The sequence below is a fragment of the Anolis carolinensis genome, chromosome 1 (genome assembly GCF_035594765.1).
Source record: "Anolis carolinensis isolate JA03-04 chromosome 1, rAnoCar3.1.pri, whole genome shotgun sequence".
In the NCBI taxonomy this organism is placed as follows: domain Eukaryota; kingdom Metazoa; phylum Chordata; class Lepidosauria; order Squamata; family Dactyloidae; genus Anolis; species Anolis carolinensis.
In genome coordinates, this window is record NC_085841.1 from 118,030,536 (window position 1) to 118,055,816 (window position 25,281).

The 25,281-nt window shown below is 38.8% G+C and overlaps 1 protein-coding gene across 3 annotated transcripts in view; it reads left to right on the forward strand.

Annotated features, from left to right (window-relative positions):
* Window positions 1-24,180, forward strand: part of ibtk (inhibitor of Bruton tyrosine kinase) — a 58,155-nt gene extending 33,975 nt beyond the window's left edge. For 2 of the 3 annotated variants that reach the window (XM_062981338.1, XM_062981335.1), the window contains exons 16-29: window positions 182-278; window positions 872-973; window positions 1,829-1,946; window positions 5,435-5,495; window positions 6,654-6,781; window positions 8,479-8,591; window positions 9,733-9,881; window positions 10,847-11,001; window positions 15,375-15,467; window positions 15,826-15,969; window positions 20,451-20,585; window positions 21,524-21,595; window positions 21,683-21,815; window positions 22,887-24,180. In XM_062981338.1, coding sequence (XP_062837408.1) covers window positions 182-278; window positions 872-973; window positions 1,829-1,946; window positions 5,435-5,495; window positions 6,654-6,781; window positions 8,479-8,591; window positions 9,733-9,881; window positions 10,847-11,001; window positions 15,375-15,467; window positions 15,826-15,969; window positions 20,451-20,585; window positions 21,524-21,595; window positions 21,683-21,815; window positions 22,887-23,012 — 1,626 coding nt within the window. In that variant the 3' untranslated portion in view covers window positions 23,013-24,180. The remainder of the gene's footprint in view (window positions 1-181; window positions 279-871; window positions 974-1,828; window positions 1,947-5,434; window positions 5,496-6,653; window positions 6,782-8,478; window positions 8,592-9,732; window positions 9,882-10,846; window positions 11,002-15,374; window positions 15,468-15,825; window positions 15,970-20,450; window positions 20,586-21,523; window positions 21,596-21,682; window positions 21,816-22,886) is intronic. The other variant, XM_062981346.1, reaches the window with a different exon arrangement.
* The last annotated feature ends 1,101 nt before the right edge of the window (window positions 24,181-25,281 follow it).

A 25,281-nucleotide genomic window follows, 5' to 3' on the forward strand; every position in this document is an offset into this window, starting at 1 on the left:
ACTGCAGGAGAGTAAGCACTCTATACTGATTATCTTAATTTATTTGAAAATAGTAGCAGCTGCCATTGCTACTACTACTTCATCATAATCCTATTGTATGTGTGGTATTGCTGTGTTTTACTATCTGATCCCTTTCCTGAAGGTTTACAAGGATTTTCTGCTGGTTCTTGCTTTCTTCTAGGCATCACGCTGTGCATCTCTGGAAATGCCATTCCCTTCAGACATTCTTCAGGTCATCCTGGATTATATTTACACTGATGAAGCTGTTGCAGTAAAGGGTAAGGGCCTTGGCATTTGCGGAGTTCATAGAAGAGTTGGGTTTGGAGTGCTTGAAGATGAGCTTTGGTGAGAATTATTTGAGATAAAGTATGGAAAGGAAAGGAAAAAGTACAATGCTGATATCCAAGGGGCAGCTTAATGGATTAAAATAGGTGGACAAGATAATGGCATGCTGCAAGTGCATTAGAAATTAGATTAGTTGCTAAAATGTAGAGCTAATCATGGAGGCAGGAGGCTGACCTGCCACTGAAGGGTAGAGGTAGATATTGGAAGTAGTAAAGAAATCAAATAACGTTTTATTGATTAGACCATCAGCCGTATCAAAACATTTAACACATAGACATACATACAACATACAACCCACGGTAAAAAAAGAAGTTAAAATAAACAAGCTGTAAAGAAATGTTATAAAGGCCTGCAGAAAACTAAAGTAAGGAGCAAAATAATTTTGTGTGTATGATCTTTACAGTGAAGGCAGACTAATTTTGGGGAGAAACTTGCACATTGGAAACTTTAAACCATTTAGGGAGAAGTGAACTGACTCAAAAGAAAACAAAGCTTGTTCTAGATAAAATTTCCCAATGATTTTCAGAATCTCAAAATGTGGAGTTCATCTGCAATGTTCTTGTGGTAGCTGACCAGTTGCTTATGTCACGACTGAAAGAAATCTGTGAAGTGGCCATTACAGAAAAACGTGAGTTACACCTTATTTCACAATATTACTCTAAATATTATTCAGGATGCTGTAATATATCGTAGCATTTTGTAATATGTGAAGACATGTTACTTGTTCCTATTATCTCTTAGAAAATATTACATTTTGTATATTCTTAAAATACCTAGGATGTCTCAAATTGTGCTGAAGATGTTCATCATCTAAAACACTGCTTCTTAATCTGTGAGTCCCGACCCCAAATATGGTTCTTAGGTCAGTGGTTCTCAACCTGTGGGTCTCCAGGTGTTTTGGTCTAGAACTCCCAGAAATCTCAGCCATTTTACCAGCTGTTAGGATTTGTGGGAGCTGAAGGCCAAAACATCTGAGGACCCACAGGTTGAGAACAACTGTCTTAGGTTGATGTTGGGGTCATGAAAAAAATGGTTTCTGAATGCCATTTAGTAGCTGTTTTAGACATTTACACAAATCTGTTAGCAACAATGTGCAGTGTTTACAGTGGATGCTGCAACAAATGCTTCAGCTGTAATTCATAAAAAGGACAATCAGCCTGTTTAGCAAGCCTTGCAAATGCTGATTTATTATCAGCAAATGTTTGCTTTTTAAACGTATTTTAAATATATACCTGGAGTCATGTAAAAAATTATCAGACAAAAACAGGTCGCGAGTGGAAAAGTTTAAGAAGCCCTGGTCTATAAGATTAAGAATCGGAACAAAGATACATTGTTCTCGGTTCTATATCTTACTTTTCACTGTGCAGCTGTTAAGACCCCACTTGGTGATATATAGTTGACAGTATGTGGAGAATGTTATTTTCCTTTAGTCTTAGCTTTCTGTCATGCTGTCTTGATAGCCTTCCTTTGTTTCCAATTTCAGTTACTTTAAAGAATGCTGCTGAGCTTCTGGAGTTTTCTGCCATGTATAATGCTGAACAGCTGAAACAGTCTTGCTTAGAATTCATAGTGCTGAACATGGCAGCTATACTCGAAATGAGGTAAGAATGTATTGTGGTTTTACATGGCCTTGCTGTAGTATGCTGCAATCCGGAAAGTTGCCCTTATATATATTTCCTGGATTTCATTTTGTAAAGTATTAATATCTGATTCTAAAGCATTTTTCAAAGCAGAGGTTGGGAAAAGGCTTTTGAGGTTCTTCTGTAAAAGTAGCAGTGTCTTGCATATACAGTAGTATATAAATTGGTTAATCTTTAGCAATTGGGATACACAAAGACTAAGGTTCCTGTGTGAAATCTTCAGCATTTTCCTATATCAGCTTCATATTACATGTTTTTATGGTTTCTTCCTCTCCCTGTTATTTTTTCCTTGAAATCTCTTGTCCTTTTCATTATTCTTTGTCCGATTTGTTTTTGGCCCATCTAGTTGCTTGTGCTTTCTTTCTGTGTGCTTCATACAGACAGTTTCCTAGTTTGGCTACCTTGAATAAAAAAGTTCAAATTAATGTGTGGAGTGTGTATGATAGAGTTTTGCTAAAGCAGAAGAATAGAGAGCTGAAATTGGCAGGACTTAGATGAGCGGAAATTGACAAAATTCTTTTATTTTGTGTGTCTCTTCAACATTCAGTGCTGCATTAACCATATATCTGAAGAGTCTTTATGCTTGTCAATTGCTAGTTTTTTAAAAATATATATATTTCACACACCTGCACCATATTTTGTGTACTGTTATAGCATCAGAATTTTTTTGCCTGCATGTTGCTAGGTCCTGGGGAAAAGGTTTTCTTGTTAGGGCATTTAATGATCTAAGCCTTGCAATCGCTGTTTACTTCCATCACTTTAGAATTTTATTCTCTCAGTTACATTATAAACACAGCATGTGTTTTTTAGAATCTGAATTTTAAAAATGAAGAATGTCCCATAATTGCCTTTCATTTCTCTTTACTTGGGCACAGCTGAATAGTACCTCCACTGAGTAAGAGTGGATGAAAAATTCATTCAGTATGAATATTTCTCCAAGTTTGTCACAGTAATATCTCTTATGCCAACAAGGAAAATAGAACAGACATGAGAATAGAAACAGTTTCCTAAATTGTGTGGCACAGAGCTTCACTCAAAGAATGCATACTTTAGGGAAGAATAATTAAAATCCATACTATATGAAAATAATATGTACAAACAGATTGTAGAGAAGCATCAGATACTCCTGTTCCCCCCCCCCCCCCCCCAATCCCTGGGTTGAATTGTACACAGGTCAGTGATTAAACAGGGACCTGACACAAAGGCAGTGACTAAAAGTAGAAGAAGAGTTTCCACCTGTTCGTTTTCCTTTGCTGATACCTGGGAAAGAACGGAAGAATTTGCCACTTTCTCATCTTTTTGGGCCAGAGCATGTACAACATGTAGGAGCCATTCTCGGGATGGCTAGGAGGAGCAATCCACTACAACTGGGTTTCACCAACCAGAATGGCAGGATCCAATGTTCTTTTTCAGTTGAGCCATTAAGACCCCACCCCCTTTTCCAACAGTTTTTTCAATCCTGCCTAACCAATCTGACAAACTTAAAAGGATAAATAACAAGGGGGAAATTAGGAAATATAAGCAATGATAGGTCTCCTGGTAAGCTGTAACTCGATTTTGCAAACTGGAGCTCAGAGGCAATGGCTCCAGAGTGGAGAAGAACATTGCAGTAGCAATGATATCTCTCTCGAAAAGCTGCAACTGTCATTTTGAAAATAGCAGCCATTTTGAAAACTGGAGCTCAAGGAAGATGCCTCAAAAATGGAGAAGAACATTGCAGTAGCAGTGATATCTCTCCTGAAAGCTGCAACTGTCATTTTGAAAACAGCAGCCACTTTTAAAACTGGAGACCAGAAGTGATGCCTCCAAAGTGGAGAAGAACACTGCAGTATCAACGATAGCTTTCCAGAAAAGCTGCAACTGTCATTTGAAAAAAGCTGCCATTTAAAAAACTGACGTGCTTTGCTCTCTTCCTTAACAAATTGATTTAAAGAACAGAAATACCTTTGGAGGCTGAGAGATTGAAAGAGGAATAAGTATTTTGGTTCCAGCGATAGCTGAAAAGTAGATCGAGGGATGGCGGCAGCTGAAGAAACAAGCTGCCCCGTTGACTGCTCCTCAGTGGGCCACTGAGGATGAGCGTAAACAAGAATTAAACAGCTCAGAGGTGATGCCTCTAAATTGGAGAAGAACATTGCAGTAGCAATGATATATTTCCCAAAAAAGCTGTAACTGTCATTTTGAAAACAGCCATTTTTAAAACTGGAGCTCAGAGGTGATGCCTCTACAATGAATAACACTGCAGTAGCAATGAAAGCTCTCCCAAAAAGTTCCAACTGTTATTTTGAAAACAACAGCCATCTTGAAAACAGGAACTGTGAGGCAATGCCTCCACAGTGGAGAAGAACATTGTGGTAGCAACGATACCTCTCTCAGAAAGATGCAACTGCCATTTTAAAAACAGCAGCTTCAAGGCAGTGGTTCCAAATGTGTGTAAGTCCCCGTTGTAGTGGATTGTGCCTCCTAGCCATCCCAAAGATGAGAAGTTGTACTTGCAGTGAAGGTTCATTCTGGGATAGCAGGAGGAGCAATCCAGGCCCTCCCACAAATAAACAAACAAATGAAAATTAGTTAACACTTGGAAGAGAGAATTGGTTCTCAATTGGTAACATTAGTTAAGGCTTGATAATAGCTGTTGGAAAATGGGGCAGGGTCTTAATGACTACACTGGAAAAGAACCTTAGATCCTGCCATTCCCGTTGGAGCATGGGGGTGAAACACAGTTGTAGTGGATTGCTCCTCCTGCTATCCCAGAATGAACTTTCATGGTAAGTACGATTTCTCATTTCGGGCACTTGAGGATGTGGGCCAGAGCACCCATTTGAAGGAAGAGCTTTTTTTGCATAAGGTTTATTGCAGAGAGTCTGTGGTAACTAATTTTAATATTGGTGCTCCTATTGAAAATGGCTGCCTTAAGACCTCCGTTTTCAGGTTCTGGTGAAACCAAGTCCCACAGAGGCCATCCTATGATGCACAACCACTTCCAGTGGCTGCCCGTGGGAATTTGTTTTGCCAGTGCCTGAAAATGAAGAGAAGACTGCAGAAAATGGGGAGGAAATGAGGAAAGCACACCAGATGACGGGGAATGACATAGGATGGCTGACTATTCCAGAAGACAGGAAAAGACAGTAGGGAAGAAGGAGTATGGGTCCCTTCACTTTCCTCTGCTTTTCCCCTGCTCATCTGAAGAGGTCCTAAGCCTCTTTTTAGATACTCGTGCAACGTGTATGCATTTGGAAAATTATGACCAAAAATGTGTACAGGAGGAAAGGTATTTACAAAAATGCAAGCAATGTTGTGTGCGAACTTTAAATAAGAATAGAAAATGGTGATGGAATCAGGCTGAGTTGGACTAATGACTGGAAAAATGAGCAATGAAACGCATCCAAAATAAATTGATCTGCCCATCCCTAACACTGAATTGGCATTTAATGTCTTATTTGTCTTAGGGCTCTGGATGTTTTAAGTGATGATGTTCTGAAAGACCTTTCTGATGCTTACAGGAAAGCGGTAAGTTCTATCAGAATTTGTTGAAACAACCCAAATTTTAATGTGAATTGTGAAATGTTTATTCTTGGGCCCATGTTTGGATGCACAGCCCATGAAGTGTGCTATCAGTTATCTTCTATTTTTATGGAGGGGAAAATCCTCTTGATATTCTGTTTTCTAACCATTTTGCAGTGCTATGTCTTTGTATGTTTCTAAAAACATGTTAAAGAATAGTCCCAATGAAGCTGCAAATGCCAGGAGAGTCTTGCAAGTGTAAACCTTTTAAAAATTTATTTTTAAACTGTAAAGATTCTGAGGGGTCATTCATTTTCATCCTCCTTCTCCTGATCATCATCATTGCTGCTGCTCTTGCTTGTACTAACATTACATCCTCACTTATCTGTCCCAAAAATGGAATTGAAGGCAGTTTGTGAAATATAACAAATACAGGATACTTTGATCTGTTTTTTTTCTAATCAAAGTCTAGTCAGTGAGACATTTTGTTCTCTTAGTAGTTGTAGTCACTACAATGAATATCCTACTGTGTTTCCTTATTTAATACAGCTGTAAAAATTAATGATGTGTAGTTGAATTGATGTAATGGATTAATAAAACATAATACAGTTTGTGGCTTTTTCTCCATTTAATTAGCAAATGTAAGCTTGTGGAGGTGCTTTTGTGCCTTTCTCTGTCAAATGTCTTTATGAAGTAGATAATATATGTAAATATGTGCCTTTAAAAATGCTGCATGGAAAGCTTCTCTGTCCTACCACACTTTAAATTGTGACTGAAACTTCAAATTATAGAAGCTTTGAGCATCTGAATCTAGTGTAGGTTGAGTGTCCCTTATCCAAAATGCTTGGGACTAGAAATTTTGGATTTCTTTAGATTTTTGGGCTACTTCCATATACATAATGAAATATCTTGGTGATGGGCCCAAATCTAAACATGACATTCATTTATGTTTCCTACACACATTATACACATAACCTGATGATAATTTTAAATACAATTGCATATGAAACAAAGTTTTTGTATATTGAACCATTAGAAAACAAATGTGTTGCTATCTTTGCTATGCATGTCAGTAGTTTTGAATTTTTGAGCATTTTGGATTTCAGATTTTTGGATAAAGGCTTTCGTAGTGTGCAGCTTAAAAAGGAATTTATGATGTTGCAGATCCCTGCTATGGTCAGAAGAGTAATTACTCCATATCAAGATGGCCCTGATATAAGTTATTTGGAGCCTGAGGAGGGAGAGACGTTTGTCTTTTTGAAGGAAGAACTAAGTACAGAGCACACTTCTCAGTAAGAATTCTTTTTCTTCTGATAAATAGAGTAAGGTGATTTGTGTGCACAGAACAGACTTATACAAATTAGAGTTACTGTCTTTTTAATAGTTGTAGTTAATGCGTCTTTTGCTTTGAGAGAGCATGATGTGTTAAAGAAATTATCTGGATGCTGCAAAGAAGCAGTCCTCAATTTTGTCAATTATACCCTTCTTGCACCAGTATTTGAGACATGGAAGTTTTGTTCTGTGTTTTTTCTGGGAATTGTAAATTCTCAGTACATTCTATAATCCCACTTCAAAACTCTGTAGGAATCTGTGAAAACCTGAAGGGCCACAGAATATTCACTCCTGTGTGACATTACAAGAATTGCAGAACAATAAGAATATCTGGATTTCAGTAAGGCCTTCGACAAGGTCCCCCATGACCTTCTGGCAAACAAGCTAGGCAAAACTACGGTTAGGTGGATCTGTAAATGGTTAAGCGAATGAACCCAAAGGGTGCTCACCAATGAGTCCTCTTCATCCTGGAAAGAAGTGACAAGTGGAGTGCCACAGGGTTCTGTCCTGGGCCCGGTTCTGTTCAACATCTTTATTAATGGCTTAGATGAAGGGTTAGAAAGTGTGATCATCAAGTTTGCAGACAACACCAAATTGGGAGGGGTAGCCAACACCAGAAGACAGGAGCAAAATTCAGAATGATCTTAACAGATTAGAGAGATGGGCCGAAACTAACAAAATGAAGTTCAACATGGACAAATGCAAGATACTCCACTTAGGCAGAAAAAAATGAAATGCAAAGATACAGAATGGGGGGGGGGGTGCCTGGCTTGACAGCAGCACGTGTGAAAAAGATCTTGGAGTCCTCGTGGACAACAAGTTAAACATGAGCCTACAGTGTGATGCGGCAGCAAAAAAAGCAAATGGGATTTTGGCCTGTATAAATAGGAGTCTAGTGTCTAGATCCAGGGAAGTCATGCTACCCCTCTATTCTGCCTTGGTCAGACCACATCTGGAATACTGTGTCCAATTCTGGGCACCGCAGTTGAAGGGAGATGTTGACAAGCTGGAAAGTGTCCAGAGGAGGGCGACTAAAATGATCAAGGGTCTGGAGAACAAGCCCTATGAGAAGCAACTGAAAGAGCTGGGCATGTTTAGCCTGCAGAAGAGTAGGCTGAGCGGAGACATGATAGCTATGTATAAATATGTGAGGGGAAGTCTTAGGGAGGAGGGAGCAAGCTTGTTTTCTGCTGCCCTGCAGATTAGAACGTGGAACAATGGCTTCAAACTACAGGAAAGGAGATTCAACCTGAACATTAGGAAGAATTTCCTCATTGTGAGAGCTGTTTGGCAATGGAACTCTCTGTCCTGGAGTGTGGTGGATGCCCCTTCTTTGGAGGCTTTTAAGCAGAAGCTGGATGGGCCTCTGTCGGGGGTGCTTGAATGTGATTTTTCCTGCTTCTTGGCAGGGGGTTGGACTGGGTGGCCCGTGAGGTCTCTTCCAACTCTATGATTCTATGCTACTATAAGCAATGAAATAACCTTAGAATGACAAGTAATCTTTAATTCATGGCATCAATTAGACATGTATTTTAAAAGTCAGGAAAAAGATTATTTTAATCTTGGAGAAAATATCACATTAAAAGTAGTCATATTTAGATACGCAATTCAAAAAGTAAAGTGAAGTCTTAATAAATGTGTTTTTTATTTAAATCAGGGAAGCTCTTCTCAAAAAAGCCAAAGCAAAGGCTAAAAAGAAGCCACGAAGACGGTCAGACAGCTCAGGAGGATATAATCTGTCAGATATTATCCAGAGTCCATCCTCCACAGGTTAGTGGCAAATCAGATTTATAGATAGGACAATTTGTGCATTGCTTTTAAAGTCTTTTATAATGGTTAGATTCATTACACATAGTTCTTAACTACTGTTAATTCTGTGGTACCAGGATGAATTCTGGAAGACATTAATCTAAATATGGGAAAGGTCTAACTTCTGTACACATTAAGGACAGTGGCTGCATGCATCTGTCCATACATTGTCATACAGTGAATGCTCTTGTGTTACTATTTTTCAATGTGTAAAACTTCTAGGGCACCCGGGATCTGTAGTAATGATAGTTACTGTGGTACCACTAGCTCAACACCTGGCAATTGTTTAACTGTCTAGTGTGGCAAATTGGTTGCATCATCTGGTGATAGATAGCAACTAAGCTTAAAGTTTAAAAGCTCGTTGGGACGGAATAACTTCTTTTGTGCAGATTGTATTGTAGGCCATTGACAGCTATTTCAGTTTGAAGAAAAAATAGACTGTCCGTTTGCTTAACCAAGCTATTGCATATATAAGTGCTGCTAAAATCTCCTCCCTCCCTCCCTCCCTCCCTCCCTCTGTTATTGTGCTCAAGACTTTGTTGTCGGTAGTCCATGAAGAAATACAATAAACTGAGACTTCAACATGGAAAATACTTTTATTGCATTGTGCAACTTGAACATTACTGTGGCTTGACTATATTATCACAATTCATGGAAATAGATACAGTCATAAACAGCTGTAAAGATATGCAGATAGTCAAGAAGTAGCAGCATATCCAAATGGATGAATGATGGGAGAGGAGAAGGGAACAAAATGACACAGTTGATAGTGCAACTAAATATTCATAGAAAGATATATAGTAGAGGTTGTGCATACCTTATCTGCAAATCCAAAATTCTCTAAAATCTGCAGTTAGCCATGAAAGAGACACAAATTGTTGGGCTAAGTCCATATTCTGGTTTTCTTTCAATAGTCATACATTGAGGCGATTACTTATACAAGCATATGTAGGACTGCAGCTTTCAGGATGAAGCAGATGGGTAGCACACTTCCCCCCAAACAAGTTTTCTTTGCAAAATAAACCCCTTTATATTGCTGTAATATGGCATCAGTTTTGTTTTTAAAAGATTGTTCATGATGCTTTCCCTCTTATATGTGCAGGAATACTGAAATTGGACAAAACCAATTCTGTTGAATCTCTTCCTGAGATGCTGATGTCTGATTCAGAAGGAAGTTATGTGGGAGCGAACAGTCCTAGAGATTTGCAGTCTCCGGACTTCACAGCAGGATTCCATGCAGACAAGATTGAGGTTAGAGCCAGGTGGATCATTTGTTTTTGCCTCTGTGCTTGTTAATCAAATAATACATAACTTTTATTTTATTTAGAGACAAAGGAACCAAACTAGTAGTTTTTTCTTTTATAAAAATGCCTTATCTTGTGTAAGATATGAATCTGGTGAGGTGGTATGGGGGTATTCTGAATTTTAGTGGTGCTGTGTCAGTAATATGTGTGAAATGTATACAGACTTGGTCAATGTATTGTGATGATGGTACTTCTCTGCTTACTTAATCTTTGTGCAATATGGAGTCATTGCCTTAATGTATTTCTTCATTTCTAAAATACACTTTTTCTCCTGTATAAACCTCTCTAAAAATGGGGTGTGTAGAATCACAAGTTTGATTTTTGTTGTTGCAGTTGATATTGAATTACAATCAGTGGAATCTTACAATTGAAGAAATATAATATACAGTAGAGTCTCACTTATCCAACATAAACGGGCCGGTAGAACGTTGGATAAGCGAATATGTTGGATAATAAGGAGAGATTAAGGAAAAGCCTATTAAACATCAAATTAGGTTATGATTTTACAAATTAATTACCAAAACATCATGTTATACAACAAATTTGACAGGAAAAGTAGCTCAATATGCAGTAATGCTATGTAGTAATTACTGTATTTACGAATTTAGCACCAAAATATCATGATATATTGAAAACATTGACTACAAAAATGCGTTGGATAATCCAGAATGTTGGATAAGCGAGACTCTACTGTATATCAAAGTGGAGAGCATCACTTAAATTAGTGGGACTTGAAACATGTTAATGCGCAAACACGACCCCTTTCTGATTGTGTGCAAACATTTGGAGATGCTTAAACTAGTGCTTTTGGATCTTAGCTGATGTAGATAAAATATAGTATTGGGCTTCATTATTCTCTTGTCTATTAAATGTATATGTCACTTCTTTAAAGGTAGTCTGTTTTGATTTCAGGTGAAAATGGGTGTTTCCAGTGCATTTCCACATGCCAACAAAGACATGAAAACATGTGATGGAACATCAGCACAAAAAATATCACTTCCACAGTGCATTCCTGATAACAAAATCACCTCTGCAGGCTCTTCCAACTGGGTTGGCGGATCTTTTAGGTATATCATCTTATTCAGAGCTTCTTAAACTTTTTCTGCTTGCAACCTCTTTTCACCTGAGAAATGTTACATGATCCCAGTTATAACCCCGCTCGTCCGAGCCTTCATGCAATCCAAGCGGGTGAACGGGGAGGGCCACAAAAGCCCTCCCCATTCACATGCTCACTGGCTGGCTAGGTGTGCATGTTGCTAGGTAGATAGCAAGCTACCTAGCAACACACAGGGGGCACCTCCCAAGGGGCGAGCTTGCTATCTACCTTGCAACACGCACGGCCGGCTCCTTTGCCACCTGCTCGCTGGCTGGCTAGGTGTGTGTGTTGCTAGGTAGATAGCAAGCTACCTAGCAACACGCACGGGGTGCTCGCCCCTTGGGAGGTGCCCCCTGCATGTTGCTAGTTAGATAGCAAGCTACCTAGCAACATGCAGGGGGCACCTCCCAAGGGGCGAGTGCCCTGTGCGTGTTGCTAGGTAGCTTGCTATCTACCTAGCAACACGCATGGCCGGCTCCTTCGCCACGCTGGGCGCCAGTGCTGCCGGCCCCCAGCGTGACGAAGGAGCCGAGGCTTGGGCGGGCGGGTGAACGGGAAGGGCTTTTGCGGCCCTCCCCTTTCACCCGCTTAATGGCTGGCCCAAATGCCCGCTGAAGGGAGAAGTTTCCTCTCCGTTGGGCGGGTGCTTGGACCCAGAGAAGCGGCAAGCTCCCCTGGATCTAAGCCGCGGCCGAACGGAGAGGAACCCTGGTAATCTGAGTGTTCCGGGTTGACCGAGCTGAGGTCCGCCCGTTTAACTCGGACTACCGGGGTTCTACTGTATTCGAAGAAAAGCAGAGTTTTCCAGCCCTTTTTTGAGCTGAAAAAGTCTACCTCGGCTTATAATGGGGTGAAGGCTGGGCAGCGAAGCCTGGGGGCCATTGCTTGCAATATATGATATATTTCTCTCTCCTCTTATCTCCATTAACAACATGTTTTCTTTTCCACTCAAAAGGGAGGGAAGGAGATATATTTCATGTCCCCCTTGTTTGTATGGCTCTTTTTCAAACCCACCCAATTTTCTTGCTTTTTTGTGTGTATCTAAATGTATTAACTTTGGTATGTGCATTTTTGTTCCCTTGGAAGTGTTCACTGGCCTTTTCAAGCCTTATAGATCTATAAATATGTTTCTGCATATGCATGTTTCTCCTGAAGTCTTTGCAAACCATTCATTAATCTTACAAAAGCATTTCCCCCTGAAATATTTGTTAATCTCTCCTACAGATATATTTCCCTCTGCAAGCCTTTGCAATACCTATGTACCTATATATCTGTATTTATCTATTTATATACATTAATTTTATATATGAATTTTCCTTTCATCTGATTACAGGTTTTTGCAAATCTGTATATATAAAAATATTATGTTAGTTTCTGCTTTAAGGTAAACAACAAAACTAAACATCGAAAACACATGAAACTTGGCCACAAAAGACATGGTCATCTGGACTGTGTTTAGACACCCAAAAAAAACCAACAATTTGGAAATTACTAAAAAAAACCCAAAAATCAAATACTGCTCTCTGCGCACGCATGGAGCAGCCCCCACCCTTAGAATAGCTATGTCACTAACAGGCTCATGCAGCAGCGCGTGGAGCCCAACCTAACTTTTAAAACTGTTGAACGCGAGGGAGGAGGGTACTGACAGGGGAGGCGGCATTGCTTCTCGCCTCACTTGAAACAGGCCAACTCAACCACATCAGGCAAGTCCTCCAGAGTGTGGATGAGGAGGAGGCAGAGGAGAAAAGGGTGCAGGGAAGCTTTCCGCATTTCCTACTTTTTACACATTTTTTTCTTTTACTTCAGTCAGGGATGTCTTTAACAAAATGGGCCCCCCTCCCCTTTCTGTGGCTCTCCCTCCTGCCCTCCCTCCACCCAGACCCGTCCGAAAAGACCAGAGCGCACACGCTGGCGGGAGGAGGGAGGGAGGACAGAAGAGCTGGGAGAGAATAGCAAACGGCGCCATTACTTCATTTTCACGGGCGGACAGAATGTTGGATAAGCGAAACTGTAGAATAATAGGGAGGGATAGGCCTCTCCTCACTCACCTGCCCTCCCTTGTTCACTTGCTCACTCACCAGGCTAGGTCCTGGTCCTGCTGCACTGCCGCCACTGCCACCACCGCCTTTGCTGCTAAGACTTGGCCTGGTGATGAGCGAGGGAGCAAAGTAAGCCAGTGAAGACAGCAGCGCCGGCAGAAGTAGGAGCCTGGCTGTCTCTTCCAGGCTCCTGCTTCTGCCTCCGCTGTCGCCTTTGCAGCCTGCCCTCCCTCCCTCCCTCACTAGCCGGGTCTTAGCGAGTAGGAAGGAGAGTGAAAAAGAAGGCAGGTGAGTGAGAGAGGGAGGAAGGGAGGGCAGGCTGCAAGGGTGACAGCGGAGGCAGAAAGAGGAGCCTGGAAGAGGTGGCCAGGCTCCTGCATCTAACGCGGTTGTTGCCTTTGCAGCCTTCCCTCCCTCCCTCTCTCATTCACTGGCTGGGTCTCATTGAGGAGGAGAGAGAAGAAAAAAGAGGGCAGGTGAGGGAGAGAGGCGACTGGCTCCCTACTTATCTAGGGACGACCTGGCTACGGTGATCCAGGCGACGGTTATCTCGAGGCTTGACTACTGTAACGCCCTCTACATTGGCCTTCCTTTGGCAGTGATCCGGAAACTGAAGCTGGTGCAAAATGCGGTGGCTCGTCTTTTCGCCGGGGTGCTAGCGAGGTGGCGTATCACCCCAGTTCTACAACAGGTGCACTGGTTACTGATTGAGTACCGGATTACTTTCAAGGTGCTAGTACTAACCTTTAAGGCCTTACATGGTTTGGGGCCGGCATTCCTGAGGGCCCGCTTATCCCCCTACCAACCCCAGAGATTACTTCGGTCCGAAGACCAAAATTTGCTGGAAGTCCCTAATATCCGGACTTATCATTTGTCTTCTACTAGGCAGAGAGCTTTCTCGATTGTAGCCCCTTATTTATGGAATGCCTTGTCAGTTGAAACTCAAACTGTCCGAGACCTACTTGCCTTTCGGAAAGCCTGTAAAACCTTTCTCTTCCGACAAGCTTTCGATGGGTGAAAAACTTGGGGCTATGTCTGTCCTTACTGATATTTTAAAGCTAATTGTATTGTTTTAATCTACTTCTGTAAACCGCTCCAAGCCAAATTGGGAGTAGCGGTATACAAGTCAAATAAATAAATAAATAAATAAATAAATAAATAAATAAATAAAAAGCAGCAGCAAAAAGAGGAGCCTGGAAGAGGTGGCCAGGCTCCTGCTTCTACCTCCACTGTCGCCATTGCAGTCTGCCTCCCTCCCTCTCTCACTCACTCATCCGCTCTCTTTTTCCCTCTCCCTTCTCGCCGCTAAGATCTGTCAGATAATATGGAGTGCCGGATGAGTGGAAGTCAGATAACCAAGACTCTACTGTACCATACTGTTTTTGTTGGCCCTACTTTTCCACTTACAGAGCTAGTTTACTGTTTTTCTTTGAAATACGGCAAATATTCAAAAACATTTAACCTACTGTTGCCTCAATTGATCTAATTTTATTGGTATCTATTTTTACTTTGAAATTTACCAGTAGCTGCAGCATTGCCCACCCTTGGCAATCAAGTCAATAAGTTTTCCCAGTTTTTTATGGTAAAATTAGGTGCCTCGGCTTATATTCATGTGGGCTTATACTCAAGTATATCTGATATATATAATAGGTAAAACTATCAAACATTTACTGAAAATAAATTAGAATCTGCAAGACTTGATACACAGGATGATTTTCCTTTTTCAAGTGGTGTGACAAGCCTTTGGAATGTGAGCTTCCTCCTTTCCATGTAAAAGGCATTGCCTGTAAATGACTAGTTGTTAACATGATTTCTGGAAACCCAAATGGCCAGATAATGTTGTGGTAGTTGTGATCATTGTGTTAGAAGCAGTTATCTGGTTCTGTGCTGAGTGTGCTGCCTCCCCTTCACTGCCACCCCCCATCTGCAGTAGACATCATTACAACTTTAGCTGTGTACAGATTGCAAGTTGGACTTGCCATCTAAGGATCTAATTTGCAGTAGGTTTTAAAAGAAAAATAACCAAACTTCATATTTACTAAAATGCTGGGTTTAAACATATTTTGTATAGCATTGACAGTAGACCTAAATGTATACTTGGTGTGTGTTTCCTGAATTTAAAAAAAGTTTGTTTGAAAGCATTCTATTTGCGGTTTGCCATAATTGAGGAAGTGGACATAAATTATACATCCAGTTTCAAAATGTATGCAAGATATAGAAGGCTTTAGTAGTATTTGGCATCTGAAATATAAGTAAAAATGGATGCCTTGAAAAGTAACAGGTTATAATTTTTTTCTTCATTTAGTCCTGCCAGCCCTCCTGCTATGGATTTAAGAACTATCATGGAAATTGAAGAAAATATGCAAAAATGTGGAAGCTTGCCAAAGATAAATTCAGGGTTAGTAAAAGATGACATTTAACAAAATAAGTTTTAAGAGTGAATTGTGCTAAAGTAATTTGTACATTTAATATCCTGAAGCCTATTCAAACATTTTTTTAAATAACTGTTTTGAAACGTCAATTCTCTTGCACCTGGTGCTGATGAAATAAAATCTGCATTGCCTCATTATCAATGTTCATTGCTTGTATGAATGTGAAATCATAGGTCAGTGTAGCATTTAATGGCTTTCTTTTTAAAAAAAATTCACGGAGATTTGAGAAACGTGATTCTTCTACATTTGTTAATTTAGAATATGTGGTTTATACTCTATTCTAGAATTGGCTTGATCATCTAGTTCACTTTTTTCTGTTTTTAGTAGACCTACTCCTCATGGGAGTAAACTTTCTCAGAAGCAAAGGAAACTTATTGCCCTGGCTGCAAAGGACAGTAGCCCAGATTTTGTGTCAGATATGGTTGTGCTGCCTACATCCCCCAAGACTACAAAACCTGGAAATATCTGGTATGTTGTTTTGGTTTTGATTATATTAGTATACATTGGAATATATTTTAAATTTTAAAATGGGCCTTGTTTCAGCCTAAAAGTATTGCCTCACATTTATTTTGACTTAACAGCAGAAGTGGCAAAGGGCATAATTTGCGTGCAGAATGTTTTAGGTTCAGACTTTGTCCTTTCCAGGTAAGTTAAAAAAAAAAAAACCAAGTGGAGAACTGCTAAATTTTGATGTAGACAACATTGAGAAATATATGTCCAGTTTTCTGAGGTTGTATAAGTTACTTGTATATGTCCCTATTGCTTGGATGTTAGTCATAGTTTTTTTTACTTTTTTCTGAGCTGTGTTATGTTGTTGTTGTGAAGATTCATATAATTTCTGACTCATGGAGGCCGTAAGGCAAACTTATCACAAATTGATGCCATTTTTTGCATTCGCTCCTTTGCAATAGTACCTTTGTTATGTGAAAGACCCAGACCTCAGAGTGTGCCCAGTATTCAGAGTTTGGTTATACCATAGATTTTTTTTAAAAAAATAAAAGTACGATAGTGGCAGGTTTTTTATTACAGTACTTTCCCAATGCTTCTTGTTGAGTGCTTTCAAGTCATTTCCAAGTTATGGCAACACTAAGAGAAACCTATAATGGGATTTTCTTGGCAATATTTGTTCAGAAGGGGTTTGCCATTGTTTTCCTCTGAGACTGAGGTAGTGGGACTTGCCCAGTGGATTTCCATGGCTGAATGGGGATTCAAATCCTGTTCTTAAAAGATCCTAGGTCAACACCCAAACAATAACATTATGCTGACTTTTTCTTAGTTATCCCATCATAGCAATAGCCATTTTCATTGCAATCACACACAAGGTACAAATGGAAACATATTTTTAAAAGTAAAAAAATCGTTACATTTTTTCGTTAAATTCTGACGTGAAGAATTTTGTACTAACAAGAATCTTCACAGTTTAGGACAGTGGTTCTCAACCTGGGGTCCCCAGATGTTTTTGGCCTACAACTCCCAGAAATCCCAGCCAGTTTACCAGCTGTTAGGATTTCTGGGAGTTGAAGACCAAGAACATCTGGGGACCCTAGGTTGAGAACCACTAGTTTAGAACTTATTCTATACAAAATTCACATGTGATTGTTTTTTACAGAAGCCAGTATTTCCCGGACATGATATAGCATTTTTTCACATAGATACTTAGGATTTTCTTAGGCAAAGCATACTCGGAAGTTGTTATGCCAGTTTCGTCCTCTGAAATATAGCCTACATCAATCAGTATTGTTGGTGGTCTCCCATCGAGGTACTGCACCAGGACTGACCCTTTTAACTTCCAAGATCAGATGGAATCTGGTGCCTTTAGGGTAGGCTGACACTATACAGCTACATAATTTAAAACTCAAGGGCCTGTCTGAATAAAACTGTCTTCATCTTCACTTGGATTATTTTAAAGTGTTGCTGCAAAAGTTTTAAAAAATCAGCATTTCTGGCGGTTGAAATAGAGAAGGGTTAGAATATATGTGTAATGTAATGATGCACATCGTTCCATAATATGCATTATATGATTTTGAAATGTCCCCCCCCCTCCCACTTATCATTGCTAACAGTAGAACAGAATAAAATAAACTTGGATGTAGTAGATGTATTTTATTAGAGAGACACTGACAGGCTTCTTACAATTGGATAATTTCCATTTGAACAAACCTGAGCCACTTTCAGTTAATTTGAAGAGCAGTATGAAAACGTTTCTTTTAAATGGCTGAGATAGGAACCCAACATGGAAGAAAAAACAATTGTATCAGAAATTGAGTGGTAAAACAAAACTTGGAATGATAGATACAATATTTCTGTATTTTTACTTAATTTATAAAGAATACTTGTACCCTAGTGTCCAGTGTGATTTTTATTGAAATTTTTGAAATTATAAGTTCCACAACTTGGCTTTGGTTAAACTACTTTTAAAAGAAACATTCAATGATATTCAATTTTTTGTAGTTTTGGAACTAGAGTAATACTTTTATTTGTCACTGTTTAGGAATTGGGCAAGTCTGGCATGTCCACTGGTGGGTGTTCTGCCCCAGTGATTTTCCGGAGGCCACACAGAGAGCCAAAATATAATGAAATGAACAAAAAACTCAAGGTGGCCAGAAAATCAATTTTGGTTTTGGAACATTTTAATATATTTTAAATATTAAACAGTGCAGGGGGACTTTGTCATCTGTTATACAAGGTGAATCATGGCTCCTGGGGGCCTTCTTTGCCAAAAAAAAAAAAAAAGGGATCAATATGCTGCAGTTATGGAAATTGAGCTGTTAGAAAATTATTATTTTTTCAGTTAAGTCCATGTTGAAATAACCTTCTATTTGACAAACAAATTTCATAGTAGTACTTCTCTAGTTTTAAACAATGAAGCAAAAATTTATTTCATGTAATGTAAAGTATACAATTTTAAATGAGGTTATTTTTGAATCTAGACTAGGAAATCAAAAATGTGGTCGGGGATAGTTGGATAAATGAAAAATAAAATTTGGAGAAAACCTTGATTCATTAAGATTTTTTATTGATTTTTGTTCTTGTCTTTTTTTTATCCAAATGAGCATCACTTTACTCTCACATATAACCAGTTTATCCACTGCAGTTTATTGACATTGTCTGTTCATACTTTGGCCATACAATATTTTTTATGTAGACATAAATGACTATTAACTTCCTTCACAAAATTCCTCTGGCTGAAAAAAAAAGAAAGTGGCAACACCAAACATTTTAAGCAATTAGTATGTAATCTATATCTTTTAAAAGGAATATGCTTAGCCTGCTACTTGGATAATGGGATTTATTTTAGCATTTTAAGACCCTTATGAAATGTATACTTTACTACTTCTGGCTTGATGACAATTTCTTATTACAGTTTTTATTAAGTACTTTTTACTTGACTGGCTAAAAGGAAGAGACAGGGTTTTGGGCTTGTCTGAAACATGTTGAGTTATGGCATAATTCTTACTCTTAAGAAGTCTAAAATGAACTCTTATGCATGCATTTGGCATCAGATTGAGGTTTCCGTGCTTGCAGTGTGTGGCAGTCTCCAAAACTTTTGTTTTGCAGTGAAACGAGATACTTGTCTTGGAAATTCAGCAGCTCCTCTGGCAAGACAAAATGCCAGATGGGTGTGGGACCTCTGGAACTTTTCTTTTTTGGTTGACATGTAGATTCAATATATCTTGAGCCATGTTTGGGTCTTTTTGCCAGAAACCTTCGTTTGGTGGAAATAAATGATCTTATATCATTAAAAGTATGGAGGGGTGAAGACAGAATAACTGAACATAGATATAATCCCTCATTGATTAACATAGCCTTCAATTTTAATATAGCTTTCAAGATGCACCTACGTGTGTACTCCCTAGTGTTTATGCTTGCCATTTCTCCCTCATCTTGGCAGTCTGGATGTGCTATTAATTTCCTGAGTGCCAATTTCACTTATCAGATTTAACGTCTCATAAATGGCATTTATTCCACATTACTTGTAAAACTAAATGTATGTATTGCATAAGTATTGAATTTTTTGTAGAGTTTGATAGTATTCTTAGGGAAGAGCATGTGCTGTATAATGATTTGAATGCAAGATTAGGATTCCAGAAGACCAGGGTTTGAATCTCTATTCATCCACGGAAGCTCATTAGGTGATTTTGGCAGGTTACATGCTCTCAGCCTCAGATTTTAAGTGCAGACTTCCTCTGAACTAATCTATCCATCCATCCATCCATCCATCCATCATGTGATACAGTCGCTGTATGTTGAAAATGACTTGAAGGCACACAACAACAACAACAACATCAGCAACAACATTGTTAGTGGATAAAATGCTGAGATGTGCTACATCTGTAGTTTTGCATACCTACCATTATTTAAAAAACCAGAAAATTGGAATTTTTCCTTAAAATATATCCTAATGTTTGTCTATATTTTGACAGAGGCCTCAAGAAGGAAAGGCATTTTAAAACTGCAGAATTGCTGCTGATAATGGCTCTGCTTTCATTAAGATTGGCTTTTCAAATATTTTATACACATGTACCAGAACTGTCTTCAGGTTTGGTATAATCTTTGGCACATAAAGGATGTGACAGTTACAAAAAAAAAAAACCCTCAACTCATCAACCCCGAGCAGTAAAGGATGTATCAAATGTGAATGCATTAGAGGTAGCTTTCACATTTGATATAGACTCGTCATAAAGTGGTATATCTTCTTCCCCCTAAAAGACCGATTTAGCTAAATGTGGAAAATTATATGAATTTAAATGAATTCAGGTAATGTGATTTACCCACAATAAATTAAGCGCGTACATTAAATGACATACTCAGCAAGGTAATAAATAGATGTACCATCTTAATTAACTAGAGTAAATAAATTACCGAGATTGTCACTTAATGTGACTTGGATGCAGTGCTAAAAGGTACAAATGCAAGTGCTGGAGACTTCATTCCTTTTTCTGTTAAAGGGCCTCTCCAGGGCAGCCTGCTTTGCCAAAGTCATTCCGTGATCTCCTGATGGAGGGGAAAAAAGCTGCTGGGGCCAGTTCTGGAAAAATTTACGCTAAAATGATGGAGGATGCACCAGCTCAGAAAACCCTGAGGTAAAAGAGCTTAAATGCTATTGATTAGAATACTACTCTTGCAGATATTGTCAATGATGTTGTTTTATGTAGTCTAATGTTGTTAATTTTTAATGATCTGTGTTTTTAATCTGTGTTGATTGGGCTTGTCCCCATGTGGGCCGCCCTGGGTCCCTTCAGGGAGATGGCGGCGGGATACAAAAATAAAGTTGTTATTCTTGTTCTTACTATTATCTGTAAAACCATATAGTAACAAGCATTTAAAGCTAGGCAGTTCAGCTTTAAAACAGTAGTGCTAGTGGACTTCTGTACAGAAAAAACAATAGAAACATACAATTTTTCATAAAATGTCATAGGGAAGTTAATAACCTGCCAGTTTAGGAGCAAAGGTGTGGTTTTCCTTCATTACTTCATTTTAGTGAGGTAGCGAAGATGATTTATATCTATAAATGTTGTATATTTTCTAGCTGGATTTTTAAAATTTGTGGTAAAAATATCATTTCTACCATTTAAAGATTAGATATATCTTGTTTTAATCCATATTGTAAACTGCCTTGGTGGCCTTACTGGGATAAAAGTAGAATATTGATGAATTAAGTAAGGGGACTGGCTGTCAATCCTATTCTCGTGCTTTTCATACATGGGTCAATCAGTACACATGTCTTGAATGCTTATCAAAATAAGAACATGAAAAATAAATAAATAACATGAATACAGTTGGAATGTATGTCAGTGGAAATTGCTATTCTGCTGCCTTATTTGTCTTAACTACTGTCTTCCAAAGTTAAAACAGCTGCTTATTCTGCTATGGAAATAATATACAATATTAGTTCTTAATATGTGAAACGAAACACTACAATGATACATTTCATTCACTAAGTGGCACTATGTTGGTATATTGTATTTTAATATCCTTAGGATATATATTTAATCGGTTATTTTAATATTTTTGTTTCTAGATGCACAGCTGCCACTGCTCTTATAGCAGAGAATGAGCCTCCATGTGAGACAGCACAGCCAGAAAACCAGAAGTAAGTTATAGTTTTGTTTTGAGAGTACGAGTAGAAAAGTGCTTTCTGCCAAATGAGGATAACCTGCATTTCTGACTTTTCTCACAGCCCTTGGTTAGCGGCATCCTTGATGAGTCCAGCTGCTGCAACACCTATCACATTTGCAGAAATTGTAGAGGAAGAACTCCAACAAGAAGCTGCTCTTATCCGTAGCAGAGAGAAGCCTTTAGCTTTGATCCAGGTAAGCAAAAACCCTTTTGTGTAATAAAGGCTGGAATCCTATTCGTCCATGTGGTTCATTACTGATGTGGTTCCACTTTCCTTATGGTCACAGAGGTAATCCTTGCCAGTGGAATGGCCATGAAAAGAAAGTGGTAGGTTCTCATGGTTACATACATACGCACACATACATACATACACCACCTGTCAAACTTTGGAAGAATACGTTGCATGGAGCCAGCAGCCTTCGCTTTTTATCCTCTGCATTTCCTATTGCTTTTCCTTGCTGCATCTATGCTTGTTACAGCCTTTCCTTTTCACCTGTTGACTTTACCACCCCACTCTCTGTCATCATGATACACCAGAATACTAGTGGAACCCAACAGGACCTCATTTTACCAGTGTCTGTGTCACATATTCTTTCCCTCCTGCCTTTGGTTCCAGCCACTGGGAAAAAATTAACACAACCTACTAAAAGTTTGTTCCTGGGGTGTGCTTATTCATGTACCTATTGTTTGTGATTAGATTACACTGAGGTGGTTTCATTTGTCATCTGACTCACTGCCTCTTAAAGTGTGGGTCCCGATGACAAATGCTCAATGTTGGGGTCAAAAAACATTTGGCAGCAACAAAAGTTTTCTGAATGTCACATAGTGGTGGTTTTAGACATTTGCACAAATCTGTTGTACCGTGGTTTATAGTGGATTCCATAGAAGATGCTTCTGCTGTATTTCATAAAAAGGAAAATCAGCCTGATTAATAAGTCTTGCAAATGCTGGTTTCTTATCAACAAATGTTTTAAAAGCTCTGATCTAACAAATGGTTCATTCTCAGTAGTCAATGGCTTCTGTTCTGCCATCGTTTAGTAGTCACTATGTGTTGCTTCCTTAATGGCTTAATCTGTTGGCCAGTGTGGGATTACAAATAAATATCTCTCTTGGGTATTTTTAAGTGTGTGAAAATGTGCATAAATTTCCAGAGTAAATGAAAATTCTGTTGACTCCCATTAAGCTAGGCTCAATCAACATTTTTACTCTGTCCCATAGCAGATTTTCACAAGCAGTGCCTTCCTTTGCCTCCTTTCTCATTCTAGATTGAAGAGCGTGCCATTCAGGATCTTTTACTCCACTATCAAGCAATTGGAAACCCTGATGAGTTTGTTGTTGTTGAAAGGTCTCCTCAGGGGCCAGTAGCAGCACCTAGGTGGAACAAGCACTGATGCACAATGCAGTGGGGTTTTATGAAGATGTCCTCTGCACAATTGTTGGGTTGTTTGTTGCTTGCATGGATCTGCTGGTTCTACAGTGACATTGAGGGTAGTAATGTTCATCTGTGTCTTTTATCATAGTATGTGTTTTGAAAATGTATCATCTTTACCCAATTTTGTAACTAGGGCACACTCTTGCAGAGGGTGCGTTTCATAAGGGTGGATTTGAAAACTACATATGATTAAAATCAAGTTGTAACTAGGCATATACAAGGTTCTTATAATAATTAGGAAAAAGGTGGAAACCAAGTGTTCATTTTCAAATTAACTGCAAAACTTTATTCATGTAAACATGTTGAATTAATGGGATGGGGTGATCAACCACAATATCACAAATTTAGATTTCTTTTAAATAAATGATAAAAAAACCATCGCTTTTGGTGTGTAATAACAAAAAAACAAGATTACTGTCTGTTGAAGCAATGACACTGGCTGTCTGGTATGTTTGTGTGCCTCTGGACTGTTTGCTCTTCTGGACGATGCTCCTAACTATCAAGCCTTACAGATGTGGTGAACCTTTGTGCCGGGCAAGCATTTTCTACTGAATTGAGTATGCATTTTGCTACAATAACAACAGGCTCAGAAGAACCATAACTTCCATGTGGGTTCCCGCAATAACAAATCGAAATAAATAATAACCATTAGTAAATGTGTGGCAAGCTGGAAAAGGGTTCGGAAAGGCATGCTAAATAGCAAAGTACTGAGGGCAGTGGTGAAGCAGTTGCATTGAATCCACTCAAATGATGGGAACATCTGCTTTTAACAAATGCATTGATACCATTTTGTACTATGTGTTAAAAAAGGAATGAATTGAAAATGTGCCTCATTGTGATTGTTTGTCATTGTTGTTGGAAAATCTTCTAAAAGAGTGTTTGCTAACTCTGAAAAATAATGTGCTACTTCTATGATGGGATGTTTTTTCAGGGGGAGGGAAGCAGCTTTATTTACATCACTCATCTGCCTTTGCTGACTGTATGTAGATTGGGTCTGCTGTGTTTTACTCTTAATGGCATTGTGAGGGCATAATCTGGGTTGGCATTTAATGCAATTCTGTCTCATGGTTTGGAGTTGAACCGAAGAATGAATCTCTGAATGAAACTGCAATAAAAAATAAAGAACAGCCTAAGTTACCACAGTTGCATTATTTTGTAGGCCAGCATTTCATTTTGGAGAGGAAAACCAAAGCCAGCAGGTGTGAAAGCTCAATTTCATTTGTCTTCTTTCCAAAGGTAGTCTTTTGGTATACAGGTAGTCCTCAAATTTAAAAAATCCAACTTACATATGACTCCTAGTTACAAATAGGGATGAGACAACAAAAAAGTACTTGTTTTGACTTGCATGCAAATTCAACTTAAGAACAAACCTATAAAACCTATTTTCTTTGTAACCCAGAGACTGCCTGTATTATGATTATGCAGAAGTAAAAATGAGTAGAGAAGAATATTCTTAGGAGTAAAATTAAGTTTTCTGAAATTTTCAGATACCACTTCCAACTTGTGGTTGCGGATAAGGAGTTTGCTCCAATGAGGCATTTTTTTTCTCAAGCTTACGCTTTTACAAAAACATATATACTAAAATAATCAATTCCGTATTTTTCATACAGAAAAACTCCCAGAAGCTCTTTTTTCTCGAATCAAAGAAAATAAGCAAATGTGTGTCCTTAAGCAATCTAAAAAATACGACACAAAAATACAAAGTGGTGGGGGAGTGAAAAAGAACACAACCAAACTCAAATACCAGTTCTTCATTGTTGCAAGAATCCATATCGTGACTCAATGGAATCTTTCTAGAGGACCCAGATTGTTGTTTGTTGTTATATTACAACTAACTGGAATAGAAACAACTCAAAGAGAGAAGGAATTAAACATTGCTTAATCCCTTCACTAATGAGTTTAAGGAATGATCCTGTTTCCCCTCTTCTACAGGTTTGTGGAATAGTTAATTATTGGAGGATGCTATGGGGAGAGAGAAAGGCTGATATCTTCTCCGGAGGTATTTTTGTTGTTTTATTTGTAAGGCTGCACGTATATTGATGGTGCTATATAAATAAACAACAACAATATTTTAAAAAATAATGTTTAGACAAATATAAAGGGACTTTTCGTAAAAGCTGACAGATGAAGCAAGCATGATGTGCTGGCTTTGTGATTACAATTATCTCCTTCCCCCACCAACAAGTTCAAATCAGCTGTATAATGCTTAGATTTTCCATGAGAACAAC